The sequence below is a fragment of the Phacochoerus africanus genome, chromosome 6 (assembly GCF_016906955.1).
Source record: "Phacochoerus africanus isolate WHEZ1 chromosome 6, ROS_Pafr_v1, whole genome shotgun sequence".
Lineage (NCBI taxonomy): Eukaryota > Metazoa > Chordata > Mammalia > Artiodactyla > Suidae > Phacochoerus > Phacochoerus africanus.
The window spans coordinates 83,113,764-83,134,334 of record NC_062549.1 but is presented as its reverse complement, the minus strand read 5'-3'; the positions used below and the strand labels follow the sequence as shown (position 1 = coordinate 83,134,334).

General features: G+C 50.2%; 1 protein-coding gene across 1 annotated transcript in view; it reads right to left on the bottom strand.

The window, feature by feature from the left end:
• GPR161 (G protein-coupled receptor 161) overlaps positions 1–20,571 on the bottom strand; it is a 59,221-nt gene that overhangs the window by 2,776 nt on the left and 35,874 nt on the right. Inside the window, exons 3-5 of the mRNA XM_047783994.1 lie at positions 11,481–12,205; positions 4,633–4,737; positions 899–1,018 (exon numbers count right to left, since the gene is read on the bottom strand). Of these exons, the coding sequence (XP_047639950.1) occupies positions 899–1,018; positions 4,633–4,737; positions 11,481–12,205 (950 nt within the window). The remainder of the gene's footprint in view (positions 1–898; positions 1,019–4,632; positions 4,738–11,480; positions 12,206–20,571) is intronic.

Genomic DNA, 20,571 nt, shown 5'->3' with positions numbered 1-20,571 from the left:
GAAGGGGTGCTAGAGAGATAGGACTAATTATGAACCTAAGGCTCTGACCCAGCCCGTATTTATTTTCATACTCGGCACTTCTGAAGAATGCATGTCTTACAGATCCCGGACTCCTCCACCACACACACACCCAGCCATGCGAGTGGCTGTCCTCATACAGTGGGATTCAGAGGCAAAGAGAGTCTTACACCTATAGGCAGCCTGATGGCTCCTTGGTCACTCCTCGGATCAGCCCGTCTGGATGGGAAACCAGACCCCAAGTTCCAGAGGCAACATGTGTGCCGAGGGGTGAATTCAGAACAGGTGGGGCAGAAAAATGTCGGAGGACTACAGCCGAACGCACTCCTCTCACCAGCTTCTGGGCAACAGACACTCAAGATGGCGGCCCTCAGCGCCGCTGGAGCAGGGCGCTCGTGGGGCGCAGCTTCCGTCTTCCACGTGAGGAAGCCGAGGCTCCGAAGGACACGTTCAGATTTATAACCACACTTAACCCATAAAGGAGAGGAAACTACAGAGGGCTCAGAAACTTTTATCCAGTCAGGCAACTTCCTGAGGGAGGGAGACTGGAACTGGTATGTGGGTTGTGTGTGTATGTGGGTGGAGCCGTGTGTGTGGCTGTGTGTGTACGTGTCTGTGTGTATACCTCTGTGCGTGGCCATGCGTGTGTGTAGCTATGTGGCTGTGTGTGTGTGTCTACGTACAGCACCATGGCCACTGCTTGCCTAGCCTTAGATGCTGGGAAACCTAAGAACTCCAGTGAGACTGGCAGGGTCGGGAGCGACATCGGGGTGGGCGAAGGTGGGGCCCTGGTTGGGTGGAGGCAGGTGGAGCCAAGGAATTTTCCGAAGATCCTTTGGTTTCCCCTGTTTTCCTAAAGGCGTCAGTGACAGAAACCAACCTTTGACTTGTTCCACTTCATCCTCGAATGTCACCGAGCTCCTCCTCTTGGGTGGGCAAGTGCAGTGCGAGGGAGGGTTGTCGTCAGACGTGTAGTCCTCGAGCAGCATCACGTCTGTTCCTAAAACCAAGGGCAGATGTGCACCGGAACCCAGCAACACCACCAAGTCCTTCTCATCGCCTTTCTTGCTGGCTCTCAACACCCCTTGCATCCCTCTCTCCCACTGATTCAAACCCACCATCAAGGGCGACTAACTGCCCTGCAACATTTGCCCAAGAAACACTGTTTCATTCCAAGGAGTTTGCAGCCAGCTTTGGGGCTGCTTCAAACACACCAAAAATACAGCAAGGTTATCCAGGTGGATGGGTTACTTGGAAGTGCTGAGTGTGCCAGACCTGGAATGGAGGGCACAGGGAGTCAGGCTGAGTGGAGGAGGGGGCCCTATTAAAGGGGCTTTGTGCTCCAAGTGATTTTTCTTACAGTTTGAATTTCTAGCTTTCTAGTTAAAATATGCTGTCCTAAATAAACATTTAAAACCTGAAAATGTAAACTTCTTTGGGGATCAAGAAGGGATTGAAAAATATGCCCCCTAAAGAGTGGAGGGAGATGTTCCCGTCGTGGTTCAGCGGAAACAAATGAGGACACAGGTTTGATCCCTGGTCTTGCTCAGTGGGTTAAGGATCGGGCATTGCCATGAGCTGTGGTGTAGGTCACAGACGTGGCTTGGATTCGTGTTGCTGTGGCTCTGGTGTAGGCCAGAAGCTGTAGCTCTGATTTGACCCCTAGCCTGGGAACCTCCATGTGCCTCGGGTGGGGCCCTAAAAGGACCAAAAAAAAGAAAGTGGAGGGAAAAGGCAAAGCGGCAAGAAGGCCTATTAGAGACAGCTGGGCTGATGGGCAGGGGGAGTGGGAGGGAAGGAGGGCAGATGTTGGGACCAGCCTTCAGTCTTTCAAGGCCTTGATGCTTAGGAAATTAGGAAAAAGGGGAAGCCTGGAGTTTCCGTTGTGGCTTAGCAGGTTAAGAACTTGGTAGAGTGTCCATGAGGATGTGGGTTTGATTTCCTGCCCTCGAGCACTGGGTTAAGGACCCAGTGTTGCCACAAGCTGCAGCATGGATCATGGATGTGGCTTGGATCCTGAATTGCTGTGGCTGTGTGTAGGCCTGCAGCTGCAGCTCTAATACGATCCCTTGCCTGAGAACTTCCATAAGCTGCAGGTGTGGTCATTTAAGAAAGAAAGAAAGGGAGAGAAAGAGAAGGAAGGAGGAAGGAACTAAGGAAGAAAAAGAAAAAAGAGTAGCCTGGAGCTCCTCACATGTTCTTTAAGAACGACTTGCAAAGGCACATTCCTTCGGCAGGCTTGATAATATGGTGGTTAAGTAGACAGGTTCAAGAGTGGGACAGATCCAGGATCCCAGGCAGGTGATTTAATCCCTTGGCATCTGTCCATGCTTGCACAATGGTTATCGTAATTCCATCTACCTCTTAAGAGTTATTGGGAGGATTATGAGTTGAAACATGTACACATGTGACACAGTGCCTGGCACAGAGCAAGTGCCTCATCGCTGGAAGTCATCACTTGTGAGGACAGAGCTAATAAACTGTGGGGCTGAAGCTCACACTTTGGTCTGTGGGACCCCAAAGCCCAAGCTCCTTCTACTACCTACAACCCTGTCCCCTCGCTCCTTTCTGCCTGGTCACTGTTCAGGTTTTAACATCACTTTCTCAGAGAAGCTTTTTTAATGTCCCCTCCCACCAATTCCTTTCCAACAGGGAGCACACACAACTCTGTTTTGTGTCCCTGTGGCACTTGGCTTCCCGGAGCAGAATTACTGAGGTGTAATCTGCATCCCACACAAGTGCCCATTTGAAGTGCACAGGATGGCCATCCTCCCCACTAGAAAGCAAGCCCTGTGAGGGCAGCTCACCCCATCTCTCTCACCTAGTGTGGTGTCTGGTCAAAGCAGTGGCTGGGCAAATAAAGAAACAAATTTGTTAATGAGCGAATGTCACTCTGCCTTTGGATCCCTGTTGGGGTCTGAGAAGCGGGCGGGGGTCTGAGGAGGGACAGAGGCCTTCCTGTCCTTCACATCACACCAGGGACTCGGGTCTCCAAGGGAAGGTGTGACCAGCGGTTCAACCCTCTGGGCTGCCCCGGGGAAACGCTCCGTAACAGGAGGTCTGGCCTGGCTCCCTGGCCATGGCCCCCACGCATAGAATTCCATGACACAGGCTCAGGCCAGGAAACACAGCTCAAGGCAGAGAGGACGTTTCAAAGGTTCCAGCAGCAGCAGAGAAGGAGGAGGACAGAGGGAAGCCTGTGCTTTGAGATCCAGGACGTGGCACCCTCCTTTCAAATGGACAGATGCCAGTCTGTCACACATGTCCCCAGCACACATGTGCCCAGCACTCAGACAGACACTCAGACTCACACAGCCCCAAAGAGCTGCTCTGTCAGCTCCATGAATGACTGGCAGAGGGACACCACCAGCCACTGCCTACAAGCCTCTCACCTAGGGCCTGGTGAGGTGACACAGTCACCTGAGCATAGGATGTGGCACTCGGCTTCCGGGAGCCAGGCGCAGACTGTGACATCACAGAGCCCCCTGCTCAGGGGAGGAGCCCCAGGTCTGCACCAACCCCTGGGAACAGCTCCAGGGAGAGTTTAGAGGATGTTGGTAGAGATGTCTCTTCGGGGAGACAGAGCTCCCCACAGGCAGGTGCAGGGCATGTAACAACAGTGACAGGGCACCCGACCTTGTTGACTCTGCCCTGACAGAGGGACAGTTGTACCAGATCACAAATGGGGAAACTCAAAGGTTTGGAAAGAGACGAGCAGGGAGTTCCCACCACGGCTCAGTGGTAACGAACCTGACTAGTATCCATGAGGATGCAAGTTCGACCCCTGGTCTCAGTCAGTGGGTTAAAGATCCGGCGTTGCAGGTCACAGACTCGGCTCGGATGATGAGCTGCTGTGGCTCTGGCGTAGGCTGGCAGCTGCAGCTTCAATTCAACCCCTAGCCTGGGAACCTCCATACTCCCTAAGTGAGGCCCTAAACACACACACACACACACAGAAAGAGAGAGAGACAGGCAGCCTGCCTCAACACTGCTCTTGAGAAGCCAATTTAAGAAGAAAACCTGGGCTGGCTGACTCCAGCCAGAGTCCACATGGGCCAGCAGTTATTATAACTCAAGTAACAACTCACAATAGCTTAACATGTTAACTTTTCAAAGGTTTTCACTTAATCTCCATCTCACAACCCCACTGGGTGGCAGGAAGCACAGGAGCTGAGGTCCTCACCATGTACAGGAAGGAACCGAAGCACAGAGATGCTAGAAAGCTAAAAGCTGTGACTGGAGTTCCCATCATGGCTCAGCGGTTAACGAATCCGACTAGGAACCATGAAGTTGCAGGTTCGACCCCTGGCCTTACTCAGTGGGTTAAGGATCTGGCATTGCCGTGAGCTGTGGTGTAGGTCACAGACAAGGCTCGGATCCAGCGTTGCTGTGGCTCTGGTATAGGCTGCTGGTTACAGCTCTGATTCGACCCCTAGCCTGGGAATCTCCATATGCCACACATGCGGCCCTAGAAAAAGCCAAAAAAAGAAAAAAAAGAGAGAGAAAGATAGAGAGAGATAAAAACTGTGACTAGAAACCCTTGACTCCTGTCCCTTACATCCTGGGAGCCAGCCCTCCCATGAGCTCCTACCAGCAGGAAGGCAAGAGGCTTACCTGAGTCCTGAGAGCAGCTGAAGCCGGTGTCCCCTGTGCTGCTGCTGTTCCCCAGGGGCTGCCCGCCTGCCATGAGCGCTGTGAGGTGTGGGGACAGGCCCAGGTCTGAAAGGCAAGGTTGGCACTGACTGCACAATCCCTGTCCCCCACTGGGGCCCACGGGCCTCACCCCCTGGGCGGCCCTCCTGTCCACTCCACTGTCCTGCACAGCACACCCGCCACCCACGGAGGACAGGAAGCCGTGGGCCGCCTTTCCTCCCTTTGCCCCTTGTTCCCATCCCGTCCCACAGAGGCTGGGACAGAATTCTCTGCCCCCTACCCACCCACCCACAGGGAAGCTCTGGTGACAAATGTCAAACACCAACAAGGCAGGTGGGAGAGAAAATAAGTCCTGAGAGAAGATCTTCCAGTTAAACACAGAGTTGGGGTGCACATTAGATTCCCAAGATTCTACCTGAATACAAAACACAAATATAAAAGGGTTTGTGTTTTTTTAAAATACTGAAAACTCCAAGAAGAGAGAATGCACATAGGCTGGGAGGTGAGGGGCCGGCAATGAAACAGACCTAGGAAAGAGCGGAGGCTGTCGGCGGGGAGACTTGAAAGGGGTCCCCAAAAGTTCAGGAATTAGAGGCCCCAGAGTCCCTGTAGCAGGTAGGGATGGATGGAAGGTCTCTACAGGAAGCAGTGGGTCCCCGCTGTTGCTCTTCCCAGTCTGGGCTCTGGGCACCTGCCCCCCATGTTGGCAGGAGAGCAGAGGGGGAAGGGGAAGTGGGGGACTACCGGCCTTAGTGACACCAGGCAGCTGAGGCCACATGGGAAAAACCAAGGGAACAATGAGAGGCTGCAGAGGTAACAATGGGACTGACTCTCCACTCCCTCACCCAGCCTGGGCAGGAGACCAGAGGCTTCGTCCTCGGGGAAGCCAACCCATCCACCGTGAGGGCTGGGCGCTCTGAGAAATGGCCCGGCCCCACCACCCTGCCATCCACGCGCCTCCAGCTCCACAGCCTGGGGCTTCCCTGGGCCACTAACAGTGAGGAATAAGGGAGAGCCAACATCAACAAACCTTGAAGGAAAGGCCCTAGACTGAGAGGAGGGAAGAAAAAAGAAAGAAAGAAAATGGATCTCACAGGAGACAATGCAGCTCAAGAAAACCTATAGATTTCTAACTGGGTGTCCTCAGAAAATGGAGAAAATAATAAATCCATGAAGAAAAGGGCTGGAGGCCACAAAGACCATGGAGATCGCACGGTTGTTCTCAGCAATGGAGAAAAAAAAAAAAAAAAAAAAACCCAGCATAAAAAAGGCAGACTCCTCCCATCTCATGAGGAAGACCTACTTACCTATCAGATTTAATGACCTGCCATGAAGCACCACCCGTGCGCCCTCCCCACATCCCCGTCCCCGCCACAGCACACTTACAGACAAGAGAGGCCTCTGCCCTGCACTTTCATCCCAATTCTTCTGAGGTGACAATGGTGACAGTACACATGCTCTCCTTTCTCCTCCAGAGTCAAGGAGGATGGGGGTGGGGGGTGCCCGTGCAGTCAGTGTAGGCTGCCCTCAGAACCTCCTTTCCAGGAAATGTGGGGATCACACTTTTGCAAAGAGCCTTCCCCTCTCCTGGGGGTTGGTGTAGGGGAAGTGGGGGTGGGGGGAGAGGCCCCCAAATATGATCACCCGCTGTCAGAATTTTGGCCTCAGAATATGATTATGTCTCAGCAGGAAACTGGGCTTGGGAAGGAGGGGGACCCGTGGGGGAATATCTGCTGACAACTGGGACGGATGAGGCCACAGTGGGTTTTGGATGCCATCTCTGGGGCTGCGGTAAAAGCCAGACACAAGTCCTGGTCACCACCAGTGGGAGGGATTGCTGGAGCCAAACCAACACGCTTGGCTAAGAGATCTGGAAACAGGGCAGCCAGGTGGCCACTCCCTGGGTTTATCCAGCACTTATCACTGGAGAGTGGGCACAGCTACCCCACGTTTTTTGACATTTCCACATGAAACAACAACACAGCTATTGGACCGGGCCCAATCCAACCCCTTTTACCAAAAAAAAATTTTTAAAGAAAGAAAAAAGCACCAAGCGTCAGGCCCAGGGATCAGATTGGAAGCCTGGTGCAGCCAGAAGAGGCACGAGTGCCTTTTAGAGGCTGAAAGAAGAGGAGTGCAAGTCTGGGGGAAAACTGACACTTTGCAGTAAGCAGGAGACCTCTAGGTGGCACCAGACAAGGCAGGAGAATTCAAAGGTTCCAGGGTCGCTTCCCCTCCCTCCAGCCTAAAGCTCACAAAGGCCCTGGAGTGGGGCACTCCCTGAGTTGACGGGAGTCGGTGTCCTCTACAGAAGATCACTGGAAAGGCTCTGTCCCCAGCTTCAGGAGCTCTGAGCCTCAGGTGGGAGCAGCATTTGGAGAGGCTGCCCTCCCACAATGTCCAGGACACCCTTCGAGCTGGGTGGGGGTGGTGCCTGGACTATATCCACCCTGGCTGGTCAGTGGGGGCAGCGCTGCTGGAGGAACTGCTGGCCCCGTCTTTGCTCCGACTGCCTACACCCACCTGTCAGTTTTGAATTTGGAGTCTGACCTCCCAAGACCAAACCTGAGCACTTAGCGCACCTCCCAGCACTCTATAGCATCAACTCTGACTCCAAGGTTGACCTACCCCCAGGAGGTGGCACTGCCCAGCAGCCCCCAGCGAGGCCAGAGGTTTCCCTTCCTAGGTGAGCCTTGTGGGAATCTGCTAATGAGATCTCACAAGCACAAAGTATTTTGGTGGTCCACTGACAGCAGGCACCCAGGGAAAATCTAAGCTTCTGCACTTCTTCAGCGTGGGGCTAAGAGAACGAGAGAACCACAATCCATGGATGATGGCTGAAATCCATGTATGAACTAAACATGATCATGTGTGTATAAAACTCCTGGCATCCCAGAGTTGGCAGGGAAGGTTCAGGTATTTGTGGAATGCCCTATGCCTGTGCTCCCAAGCACCATTAGCAAAGTCTATAATTCCATGTATTGAACCCTTTGATGAAAACTGTGCAGCTGCCAATGCAAATGGAGGGGAACAAAATCGAGCCAGGGCCTCCCAGTCTTTTCTTGCTGGCTTTGTTAAGAATCTTATCATCCTTCTTCCACTGCATTCTCTGAGGGTTACGGAGGTGGCTGAGGCGGTGGCGGGGGGTGGGGGTGGGGCAGGAAAGCCCATTTGGATTTAGGTGTCTGCTGCAGATGCAAGTCATGCCTGCAGAGGGCGTCAGACCAGGGTCCTTTTCAGCTCTGGCTCAGCCAGAGGGACTGGGGATGCAAGGTGGAGGCCAGGGTTCTCCCTCCAGATCAGAAAGGTTGTGGGCATTCCTGGTATGACGGGCAGGGTGCGGAGCGGGGTGGGCACTGCATCCTACTCTCTTTCCAAGACCTTTGCTGCTGCTGCCTGCCTCCCAAAATCAAGACATTTGGGGAAGAGACAACGGGGATTCCCCCAGCTCCCATTCAAGGGGAAGGCCAACAGCTCAGAACCCAGCATCCCCACAGGCTCTTCAACCCAAAAACATCCCACAAGAACTGCTTTTCCTTCCATGAAGAGACCACTCACTGCCATAGACTTGCCAACCCAACCACAGCTGGTGTTTTCCTCCTGTTCTCACAGCCTCTCAAACTCCTCTAGGATAATCCCAAGTGGCTTGCATGAAAATCTTGGCCCCCGAAGCACGTGTTTCTTTTTGTTCTATCTATCCTCTCCTCCTCTGTTCTTTTTCCCTCATTATTTTTTTCTTCTTTTTTCTTTTTAGGCCTGCACCCGCAGCATATGGAGGTTCTCAGGCTAGGGGTCCAATTGGAGCTACAGCTGCTGGCCTACGCCAGAGCCACAGCAACCCTGGATCTGAGCTGAGACTGCCATCTACACCACAGCTCACAGCAACGCCAGATCCTTAACCCGCTGAGCGAGGCCAGGAATCGAACCCGCAGCCTCATGGTTCCTAGTCGGGTTCGTTAACCACTGCGCCACGATGGGAACCCCCTCCTTCCTTATTCTTAACTTCAATGGAATTGAAAACATTTAATATCTGTGTGCCTAGAAAAGTGGCTTTACAAAATCTGAACAACAAGTTCATTAGGGAAGGGAAACTGAACCCTGAATGTACTCCTCCTGGCTCATTAGTCACAAAAGGAAATACGGTCTTGCCAGTGGCAGGGGGTGGGCATTCAGTAGTTAAAATATGGGGATCCCAAGAAAGATTTTTTTCTCCCACAGTCAGAAAGTCCCCAAATTCCCTTTCTCAAGAAGGAACATTCCATCAACCCATGAGATAAATCAGCAATGTTGGTTTGTTTAATTGCCACATGGAAAAGAGCTCCTATCATCACGACTACTGAGTAGTCATGATAATTAAGAGTTGTTGTTTCTTTCCACTCCCTTGAGAGGATGGGTAGAAGACCTCTTTATTTCCTGAAGAGTATGAGTTGCCCAAAGTCATCTGGCAAGAGACTAGGATCGCAGTCTGAACTGGCTCTTTCCATGAGCATAATCTGACATGCACCCTCTGAGTCTCTCTTCCAACAGCTTGTCCAGGTGATGGTAACTACGGGGCAAGATCCACCAGGGCATGCTACCAATGGCAGCTGAAGCTTGAAGGGAAAAAGGGATATCTTTACAGCCTCAAATAGCTCCTCGGCTGTATTCATTAATGACAATGGAAAAGACAGTAACTTTCCAGTGGAGAAACCTGGCAGACACCACCTAAACTATATGAACTGAAAGTATTCCCCCCAAGTTCATACACTGAAGCCCCAACCCCCAGCATGAGGGTATTCAGAGGTGGGTCCTTGTGGAGGTGATCAGGTTTAGATGAGGTCAGGAGAGTGGGTGCTTAAGAGACCAGGGAGCTTGGTGTCCCTGTCTCTCTCACCATCCATCTCCACCATGCGAGGTCACAGCAAGAGGACAGCCAAGAAGAGGGCCCTCACCAGAACCCAACCATGCTGCCACCCTGATCTCAGAATTCTAGCCTCCTGACTGTGAAAAATTGAAGTCATAGAGGTTAAGCCATGCAGACTATGGGATTTTGTTATAGCAGGCCAAACTAAGACATCAACCAGGATGTCAAGGGTAAAATCTGCTAGTAATAAGACATACTAACACACGTGCCCCTGCTGTGACCACTAAGAAGAGCATGTCACCTGCGCAAAGTGGCTGCTGAAGATGTACTACCCTGTTCTAATCTGGAGGACACATCAGTTATACACACACTGAAGGGCCTTCTGCAAAATTCCTGACCAGAACTCTACAAAGGTGTCAAGTCACAGATGGTGAAGAAAGAACGAAGACTTGTCAAAGATGGAAGAGGACAAAGGAGACATGACGACTGAACACAACGTGGGATCCTGAACTGGGTCCTAGAACAGAAAGACGACATCAGTGCAAAAATGGGTGAAATCTGAATCAAGTCTATAGTTAACAGCACTGCACCCATGGCAATGTCTTAGGTCTGATAGCTGTGTCGTGGTTAGGCAAGACATGAACACTAGGAGAAGCTGGGTAGATGGGAATTCTCTGTACCATTTTCCCAACTCTTCACTGAGACTTAAATTCTTTTTTGGCTTTTTGTTTTTCTGTTGTTGTCTTTTTGCCATTTCTAGGGCCGCTCCCGCAGCATATGGAGGTTCCCAGGCTAGGGGTCGAATTGGAGCTGTAGTCGCCAGCCTACACCAGAGCCACAGCAACACCAGATCCGAGCCGCATCTGCAACCTACACCATAGCTCACGGCAACACCGGATTCTTAACCCACTGAGCGAGGCCAGAGATCAAACCCGAAACCTCATGGTTCCTAGTCGGATTCATTAACCACTGAGCCACGATGGGAACTCCAAGACTTAAATTCTCTTAAAAAGGTTTTTTTTTTTTTTTTTTTTTTAAAAAGCTGTCCTGGGAGTTCCCATCGTGGCTCAGCGGAAACGAATCTGACTAGCAACCATGAGGATAGGTTCGATCTGTGGCCCCACTCAGCGGGTTAAGGATCTGGCATTGCCGTGAGTTGTGGTATAGGTCACAAGCATGGCTTGGATCTGGCATTGCTGTGGCTGTAGCATAGGCCAGAGGCCACAGCTCCAATCAAACCCCCTAGTCTAGGAAGCTCCATATACCGTGAGTTTGGCCCTAAAAAGACAAAAATTAAAAAATAAAAATTTTTTTTAAAAGCTGTCCTTAACTAGACTAATTCCTCCAGATCTCATCAAAGGTGATGGGATTGTGCCCAGAAATGGTTAGCTCTGAAATCAATTATCAGATGGAGGAGCAGCTTTACACATACCAGATAGTGACACTTCAACAAGGGAGTGGAGGTTTGGTGTTGACACACCCTGAATTAGGAGGGACCATGTGAGGAAACCACTGACCTGTGAGGAAAGGCCCAACAAAGACTCCATTCAAGAGAGACAGCTAAGGAGAGGAGGGAGTGTTTTAAAGCTGACTTTGCCTCAAACAACACTGAAAAGAAAGGATTGGCCAAGAGGAGAAAGCAGCAGCAGCCTGGCCCAATGCTTGGGTTCTTTTTCCTCTAGACAGAAGTAACTACACTGTCCAGGCCCATGCACCATGGCTGAGGTCACAGAACATGGATTTCTGAACTCTGCTGTCCCCTGCCCTGAACTGCTGAGCTCAGGAAATCTGCCTGGGAGTCACCGTGGACACTGTGGGAGCCTTCCGCAAAGGAAGCCCATGCCTTAGTCCCAGAAGCCACTGTCAGTCTGAGTTCCTGCCCATCAACCTGCCAGAGCTCTGGAGGGGCCCACATGCCACACCTGCTGAGGGTGGGCCTCCCTTCCCTGGCAAGTTCCTGAGTTACCTGTGATCCTGTTGGAAATGCTGAAGAGCCTGGACGTCCTCTGCCGCTGCACAAACGGTTCCCGGTAATACCGATCCCCAAAGCACATGCCCAGTAGTTCCTTGCGAACCGTCTTATTCCAGAGTCCATAGATCAGGGGGTGGCAGATGGCACTGGTAAAAGACAGCCAAGTGGCCCAGGTCTCCAGTGTTGGGGAGACATAGTTCTTCCCCCAGAGGGCCTCAGAGGTGATGACAACCATGTAGGGGCCCCAGGTGACCATGAAGGCACCAATGACCACCAGGATGGTGATGAGGGCCTTGCACTGGTTGGCCGAATAGACCACGCCCTGAAAGGCGTTCTTCCTGCTGCCTGAGGAGGAGGTGGAGGTGCTGGAGTTCTTCCTCCCATTCCTCTGTGGGTCCTCCTCCACGATGACCACGGTGCCACAGTGAACCTTGCGTGCCTTGACCCTGGCCACGCGGAAGATGAAGCCGTAGCACACTAGCATGACCAGGAAGGGGAACAGGGCACACCAGATCTGCCAGAAGGCTGTATAGCCAGGCTCCCGGTGCCACGCAGCTACACACATCCACTTGAACTCATCAAACTCCACCGATGACCAACCAAATAGAGGCGGCAGGCAGCCAATGAGGGAGTGAAGCCAGATGTAGGCAAGTGCCATCACAGCTCGGTTGCCCGTGATCTTCATGGGATATACCATGGGGTATAGGACAGCATAGTAGCTAGAAAAAGGATGGAGGGAGGTGAAAGAGAGGAGTCAAAATAGAGAAGACACACCAGGATGGGCACCCACTGCTTTTCCTGATAGGGAGCTCTGTCGAATTGCTCATCCAACCCAGCCACAGGGCAAATGCTTCTAAAAGTAGGACCTTCCCTCAACTCCCCCTGGACAAGTCACAGACTGGCCATGCCACACAGCCCTGTGGGACTCATCAGAGAAGGGCTGGATGCCAGGAAGAACAGAATGTAGGCGGCCCTGCTTCCAAGCCGCCAGGCCAGAGTCCATTCATATGTGGGGGTGTGGCTGATCTTGGGGCATCTACAGGAGCTCTAAAGGATCACGCAAGAAGCCAGATCATTTCTATGTTTCTGACAATTTTTTTTAGATCAGTTTTCAGAAGGTCCTCAGAAACCAGAATATCATCTAAGGATTAAGGGGTTCATTGATTCAGTGAACACTTCCTGAACACTTCCTTGGCTATGTGCCAAGCACCGTGCTATAGGCACTGGAAATACAGGTGAAACGGTGAGGGGGTGGGCGGGGGGGAGACAGAGACACAAGCACGGTGTGAGACTCTGGAGTGGAAAGCGCTGTCTTTAATCCTCACAACAACTGTTTGGAGCAGGGGGTGTTATCATTATCCTCATCTTATAGATGAGGACAGTAGAGCAGAGAAAGGATAGATACTCTGCCCCAGATAAGGAAGGGGAAGATAAAAACCCAGGCAACCGGACTTTACCATCCCCAGCGTACATGCCAGCAAGTTCCTGCAAAGCATCTTGCTCCAGAGTCCACAGACCAGGGCTGGTTCCTAATCCCTCAGCTCTGTGAAGGAGGGATGCCTGGAGAACTACTGGTTCATATTGGCAGGGCCCTGGAGACCGACTGCAGGGTCAGGCAGAGCAGACTTCCTGGAGGAGATGGCACATAAACCCAGGTCTTAAAAGATCAGAGGTACTGGCCCAGGAGCAGCAGAGGTAGAAAGCCAGCCCTGGCAAGACGTGGAGATGTGAGTGCTGGCTCGATGGGGGAGATGCACAGAGCTCAATCAGGCAGGCGCAGGGTGAAGGTAGGGTGGGGAAGTGAGGGGCCAGGGGGCTAGGGCACACCGAGCCTCGCCGGCCTTTTAACTGGCATGGGTGGGAGGAGTTAGACCATGGGGTTGAAGGTAAACCCCACCATCCCCACCCAGACATTTTATCCCAGGGAAATGCTGTTTAATGACGAGGCTTCTGCACAAGGGCAATGTGTGGGGGGATGCGGTGGCCACACTGATGCTGCCTGGTATAGACAGGACATTAGGAAATGAATGTGGCTGAGCCTCACTCATCACCTGTGAAGCTACCTCCACCACCAGGACCGTCCTGAGTCACCCCTGGGTGCTAGCAGCCCAGGGACAGGGGCCATAGCCTGAACTGCCACCTGCGTCTATACCCTGTAAGAAGGGCCTTCCTAATCAGAGGTAAGCCCGTGGCTGCTATCTCAAGCCTTGAGGCCTGGCTAAGGTCCAGCCTGGAAAGACAGTGCTTCTGGGCATGGAGTCTGAGAAGAAGAAACCACTGTAATTACGGTGTGGATTATAGACCCTGTGCACACAGCCTGGAGTAAAGCAATTCCTGTCTCACACTGACATCTGGGTTTGCATCTTGCAAAGGCCAGGCAGCCCTGTGAAAGAACGCCTCTGGAGTTGGAGATCCCCGGGTTCAGATGGTGACTCGGCTGTCCACCAGGTATGTGACCTTGGGTAGCTGATCTAACCTCTTAGAGAATCACAGAGCCTCAGGAGCAGGTCTGCTCCAAGGACAGAATGTGCTGGAGTGAGGGAAAGAGCTGGAGGGGGCCTCCCTCTAAATAAATGGCAGTGGCGGTAGAGCTGGATCTTTGCCCTCTTTATTTTTTTATTTTTTTTATTTGTGACTGCAGGATGTGGAAGCTCCCAGGCCAGGAATCAAACCCCTGCCATAGCCAATGCAATAACAACACTGGATCCATAACCTGCTATGCCACAAGGGAACTCCTCTTCCTTCCTTCCTGAAGACAGAATCCCCATCTTGCTCCTGCAAGACTGCCATGACCACAGGGGACACTGGGCCCTTCTGAGTGCCAGGGGATGCGCCAAGCCACTAGTGGTATTCTACCCCCTGCCAGGTGACCAGGTGAATCACTGACCTCTGTGATGTCATATGGCAAATGAAATGTGAGGGAATTTTGCTGGGGTGAGACTGGGGGACCCTTCCAGGAAGGTTTTCTTCACTTTTAAGGAGAAACGAGACAGAGTCCTACTTTTCTCTGCCATTTAAAAATCATGCAGGCCCCCAGACAACACCTGAGGGGCGAACGTACAGCGGGTGTGGGAGGCCAGGGCTGGGAGCATGAGCAGTCCCTGGCTCCTCTGACCAGCCCTGCTCGGCCAGTCATAAAAATCATCATGATTAATAAGCTGTCCTCTGAAACATATCCTTCTGGCTATTCTCAACACTGGTGAGGATTATTATTCGATGGCAAGGAAAGTGGTATTTACATCACTGCCGGAGGTTCTGGGCATGAGCAAGTCTAGTGGGACGTGACAAGTGATTTCTCCCAGCTGAGTCTGCAAGCCCAGTGGGATGCCTGGGCAGGGGACTGGGACCGCATCCCAAGGGGTAAGTCTCCTAGAATCAGAAGGGCCCCCAAAGCCAGGGTGCTGCCTGTATATACCCACACCCTTTAGGGGTTGTTCTGGCTTTACGGGTTTCATTAGGTAAAATTTATACACACTGAAATGCACAAATCTACATCCATATCAAGATAAAACATGTCAGAGTTCCCACTGTGGCAAGGATTTGGTGTTGTCTCTGTAGTGGCTTGGGTTGCTGCTGAGGCACAGGTTCAATTCCTGGCCCAGGAACTTCCATACGCTGTGCGTACAGCCAAAAAGGGAGGAAAAAAGATAAACATGTCAAGATTTATCCACAGAAGAAAATGGATTTCATAGATTTGAAATTTCATTTTTTAAACCTAAGTCTCATTTAGGTCTTGTTGCAGGTTCCAAGGAAAATATAGAAGAAAAGCACATCCCTATTCCCTGCAGGTTAATACAGGCCAAAATGGAGGGGCTTTCCATAATTCTTTTCTTTTTTTGGATTATTAGGGCCACACCCACGGCATATGGAAGTTCCCAAGCTAGAGGTCAGCTTGGAGCTGTAGCTGCCAGCCTACATCACAGCTACAGCCTCGTGGGATCCGAGCTGTGTCTTCGATCTACACCTCACAGCAGCTCATGGCAACACTGGATCCTTGTCACAACAGAACCCCTGCTTTCCATAACTCTTAACTGTCTTCTGAAGCTCTCAATCTTTTCTCCAACAATTCATTTTCAGACACAGTCCCAAGCACGACCCTTGGTCCCAAAAGAGGCTTCTGCGTAACTTAAAAGTTGTGATGCCTATAGGAACTCCAAGGCTTCACTCTCCTGCCACAAGACCAACCACTTAAAAGAGCCCTGTTTTTAATAAGGCTTCACTAAAATATGAACAAAATCTAAGCCAACCACAGCTACCTTGGAGTGAACATATTAACTTAGTTAAAAAATCTCTTGATGGCACCATAACTAACCATCCCACAGTCTAGCGCCTAGCTACTTTCATTTAAAATACCATTTTTAGGGAGTTCCCATGGTGGCTCAGTGGGTTATGAACCCAACTAGTATCCATGAGGTTTCGGGTTCGATCCCTGGCCCCACTCAGTGGGTTAAGGATCCGGTGTTGCCGTGAGCTGTGGTGTAGGTTGCAAATGTGGCTCGGACCCTGTGTTGCTGTGGTTGTGGTGTACACTGGCAGCTGTAGCTCTGATTCAACCCCTAGCCTGGGAATCTCCATATGCCGCAGGTGCAGCACCCCCCCCCCCAAAATAAACTATCATTTTTAGAGCAGGAGTTTCATCCACCCCAGTGTGGAATTAAAAACATCAGAACTATTTTAAAAGGACCTGAAGCACTGGCAACTTCAAGGTTACCTTCAAAGTAGGAGTAACCAGGCTGGACTTATGCACAGCAAAAATCTTCCCAGGTTGAATGATGTCCCTGGCCTGGACCTGTTTCCACAGGGCTGATTTAGGACCCTGACGTCTCAATGGTGAACTTCACTCCAGCCAGCTCTTCTTTTTACACTCTTCCTCTCCTCCCTTCATGAGGCTACATGATGGACTCTTTGGGCTCATCTGCCAACCAGTTTAACGGATTTCTTTAGCCAGGTTCGTCATTGGGAACATGTGGCAATGTCTGGAGACATTTTTGGTTGTCACTCCTGGAGAGGGGCTTCTAGCATCCAGTGTGAGTAGTGGCCAGGGACACGCTGCTCAATATTTCACACAGGACAGCTCATCACAACAATTATCCCATTCGAAAGGTCAACTGTGCTGAGGTAGAGAAACCCTGAGCTAAATGAATCTGTTGCTGGATGTGACTGACAACTGTCTTTGCAGTATTGTGTGATGGCTAAGAGACCAGTTTTGAGCATCTCAAAACTAGGCAAGTTACCAGCCACATGGATTTTGGCAAGTTTGCAAAACCCAACTTTGCTCATCTGCAATGTGGGGGCTGACAGGGTTGTTGGGAGGATCAACTGGGATAAATGCTTCTTCACAGCACAGGGCAGTGCCTGGCAGGTGACTAGCATGTAACACATTTTAGTCGTGATCACGACCCTTGACCTGTTTTTCTCTCTTTCCTTTCTTTTCTTTTTTTGGCTATACCCACAGCATATAGAAGTTGTGACCTAGGCCACTGCAGTGACAAAAGCAGGTCCTTAACTCACTGTGCTCCAGGAACTCCCACTTCGACTTTCTTGATGTTCCCATTTCTTTCTTCCACTCCCATTCTCTAACTTAGCTTTTACTATCACTTCTGCTTCTCCATTCCCCTCTCTTATTCTCCATCCCTGCCCCTTCCATCTCTCCGTTTCTCCCTCTTTCTCATTCTTATTCTCTCTCACACACACACACACACACACACACACACGAGCTGCATCTTGAGGTTTCCAATATCGAAAGGCAAATATGCAACTTCCAAAATTAGTAACATCAAGTAAATTTAATTCCCTGAAATCAAGGGGGGGCAGGGGAAGGAGTGTTTGAAATCTTGGTCAAATGGTGATCATGGATATGAGCATGATCAAATTAGCTGGTCCAGTCAGTTCGTATTCTTAGCCACATTAAGTGACCAATAATTAAAAAAAAAAAAAATTGCATCTACCATGAAAATATTTGAAGACACCATAAATTTTACTGCAGTCTATACATTATAGCCAAAGATCTGGCTGGAGAACTGTGCTTGCAGGAGAAAATGAACTATTTTCCCAAAGATAACCAGGCCTTGGTGACTTATCATCACAGAGAGGCAGAAGTCCTTTCTCGACTCATGGCTCTGTCACTGAGTGACCCTGGGACTGGGCTGCGGGTCTGGGGTGCCAGGATTAAAGCTCTAGTGGGATTAAGGAGCTGCCACTTGTTCCTACATGTTACCTCTTCCACTTCCAGCCATTTCCCCTGGTGACCAACTGGGTCACATGCTGTGTGACACGCCCATCCTTCAGCACACACACCCTGCATTTTCGCCACGCTCTGCCCTGCTTCCTCCTGTGTCCCACAGTACTTTAAACACACTGGCATTACACACACATCATATGGTCTTAAAAATATCTGACTATATTTTTAAGGGAAAGGCCCTTGCAATCCTCTTCCCTAGCTCACATGCCACCTCTTCCTCGGAGCACCTCAGGCTCCACCATCAGAAGCAGCGATGAGAGCTACGACAGTTCTTGTTTCTGCTTTGTGTTTACACTGGCATCCACAGGTCAGCCTCTGCCATGACTCTGAGCTCCCAGTGGGCAGGGTCTGTGTCCTGGTCATGCTGAATGCTACCATCTGCGGATTTAGCCCAGGACCTTTCACAGAGTAGACACCCAGGGTGAAAGAATACGGTATTGAAAGAGGCAAATTCTCTCTCGTTTAATACATTTTGATGGCGTGAGTTGAGAATCTGTCACATCAGGTGGTGAAAAATCTCACTCTCATTTATCTAGACCCCAGATCCAAGTAAGCAGTTTATGACTTCTGAGAGATGCCGCTGTTTACTGAGCATCCGTACACAAAGATCTCTGTGAGAGGCACTGAAAACCCACTTCCCTGCTCTGTTCCTGAGCTGCTGGCCTCCACTCCACTTTCTACAGGACCCAGGGCCCATGAAGCAATATTTCAAAAGTAATGATTTTTTGAGAAGAAGAAATTCAAACAATAGTGAGATCCTATCCTATGCCACTGTCAACACATGTCTATTTATGTTTGTAGTGCTACTTTATCAGTCTTGATAGGATGCCGGCAAATGACTGCTAGAGTAAATGCCTACAACCTACTGAAGGGAAATCTGCCTTTTATATGTCAAGATTTTTTTTTTTTTCCACTTCTTTGGCTACTCTCAAGTTCACATGGAAGTTCCTGGACCAGGGACTGAAACCAAGCTGGAACTGCGACCTACATTACAGCTGCAGCGATGCCAGATCCTTAACCCACTGCCCCAGGTTGAGAATTGAACTGGTGCCTCCACAAAGATAAGCCTGATCATTAACCCACTGCACCACAGAGGGAACACTGACATCAAGAATCTTGAAAGTGTGTTTACTCTGACAGAAAACATGACAATTTTGCAAACATACATCTTCCTCAAAAGTGCTATATAAAATATTAAGCTAATAGGGGACTGTAAAAAATAAACTAGAGCACATCCAGAGGATGGAATACCCTGTAACCATTAAAGGATCCGGCATTGTCACTGCTATAGCACAGGTTTGAGCCCTTGCCTGGGAACGTCCACATGCCACAGGTGTGGCCAAAACAAATAAGTCATGTTCTCAAAGGATATCTGCAGGTAGGGAAAATGCTCATAATCACTTATGATTAAAAGCAGGTCACAAGACCACATGTGCCGTGAGCCTATTTTCTAAATTTACTGTGTGCAGCCAAAAGTCACTGGAGGCAAACACACTTAAAAAAAAAATAAACAGTGATGGCTTCTGATGGGTAGGATTATGGACATTTCTTATTTTACTCCTTATATGTTCCATATTATTTTCATTATTGGGGGAAGCATATGATTAGTTCTGACTGATTACTTCCTTCACTCTAATCCCCCACAGGTGCAGAAAGCTTACAGGACTCTGGCCTTGGGCCTAGTTGAGGCCTGCACCCTGGGTAGACCATCCAGCCACAACTCATCAGGTCAAAAACCTGGGTCTAGACCCTGCTGCTCTAGTGGTTAGGATTCGGTGCTTTCACACTGCAACCTGGGGTTAATCCCTGGTCTGGGAACTGAGATTCCCACATCATGCTGCCACAGCCAAAAAAAATTTTTCAAAAAGTAAAATTTGATTAACAAAAAACAACAGCTGATGGTCCCAAGGGAGCCTGGGGACTTGTGTCACCCAGTGACAACAGCCCTAGAGAACCCCCTCCGTGTTTTCTTTGACTCCCCTGCTAGCTTCCATCTAATTCTACAAATCACACAGAATCTAAATCTCCCCCCTCTGCCCTCGTGCATATGAACCCTTGCCTGGGATAAATGAAATAACTACTGGCAAAATCCTAATAAAGAAGATGACTCTCGGCATCACATTCTTGCTGCCATAATCTGCAGGACTTGCACAACTAGATCTGACAACCTAACACCAGAATATGGGAATGTGGAAGAATCTTCTAGACAGAGCTCTTTCTGTCTGCATCAGACATGCTGCAAAAAGGGACAGCCCAGATTTTGTTAAGGCACACATTGTCTCTCTCAGATGACCCTGTCTTTATTTCTGGGGTTGTCTTCCCTTCCCCCTGTTCTCCTTCTATCAAGGACTGAGCAGGCTTTAACCCCCTGCACTGTGGAAGACGGTGAGTAGTTCCTTAGGTCTCCTTTGGTCCAGCTCTGGCCCAACCCAAAGCAACAGACAGCAGGAAGCACTTCAGGAAAAACCTGAACCTATCATCTCCTCTGAGGACCTGATCACCTTCCTCAGTAGAAACTGAGGAGCAAAGGTTTCCACAGTGTTTTTTTTGTTTTTTTGTTTGTTTGTTTTTTGGCTGCACCTGCGGCATGCAGAAGTTTCCCAACTAGGGCCTGAACCCATGTGACAGCTGCAACCAGAGGTACAGCAGTGAAGATGCCAGAACCACAAAGGAACTCCTGAGTTTTGTTTTTTTTAAAGCAATGGAATCTCTTTTTAAAAAATAAAACTATATGCAAACTGGATCAGATAAAACCAGAGGTGCTCTGGTTGAAGGAACAGAAAAAGAAGCAGAACTCTGCCTTCTCATGCTCCCCAGCAGAGGTCCTGACACCCTCCCGAGGAA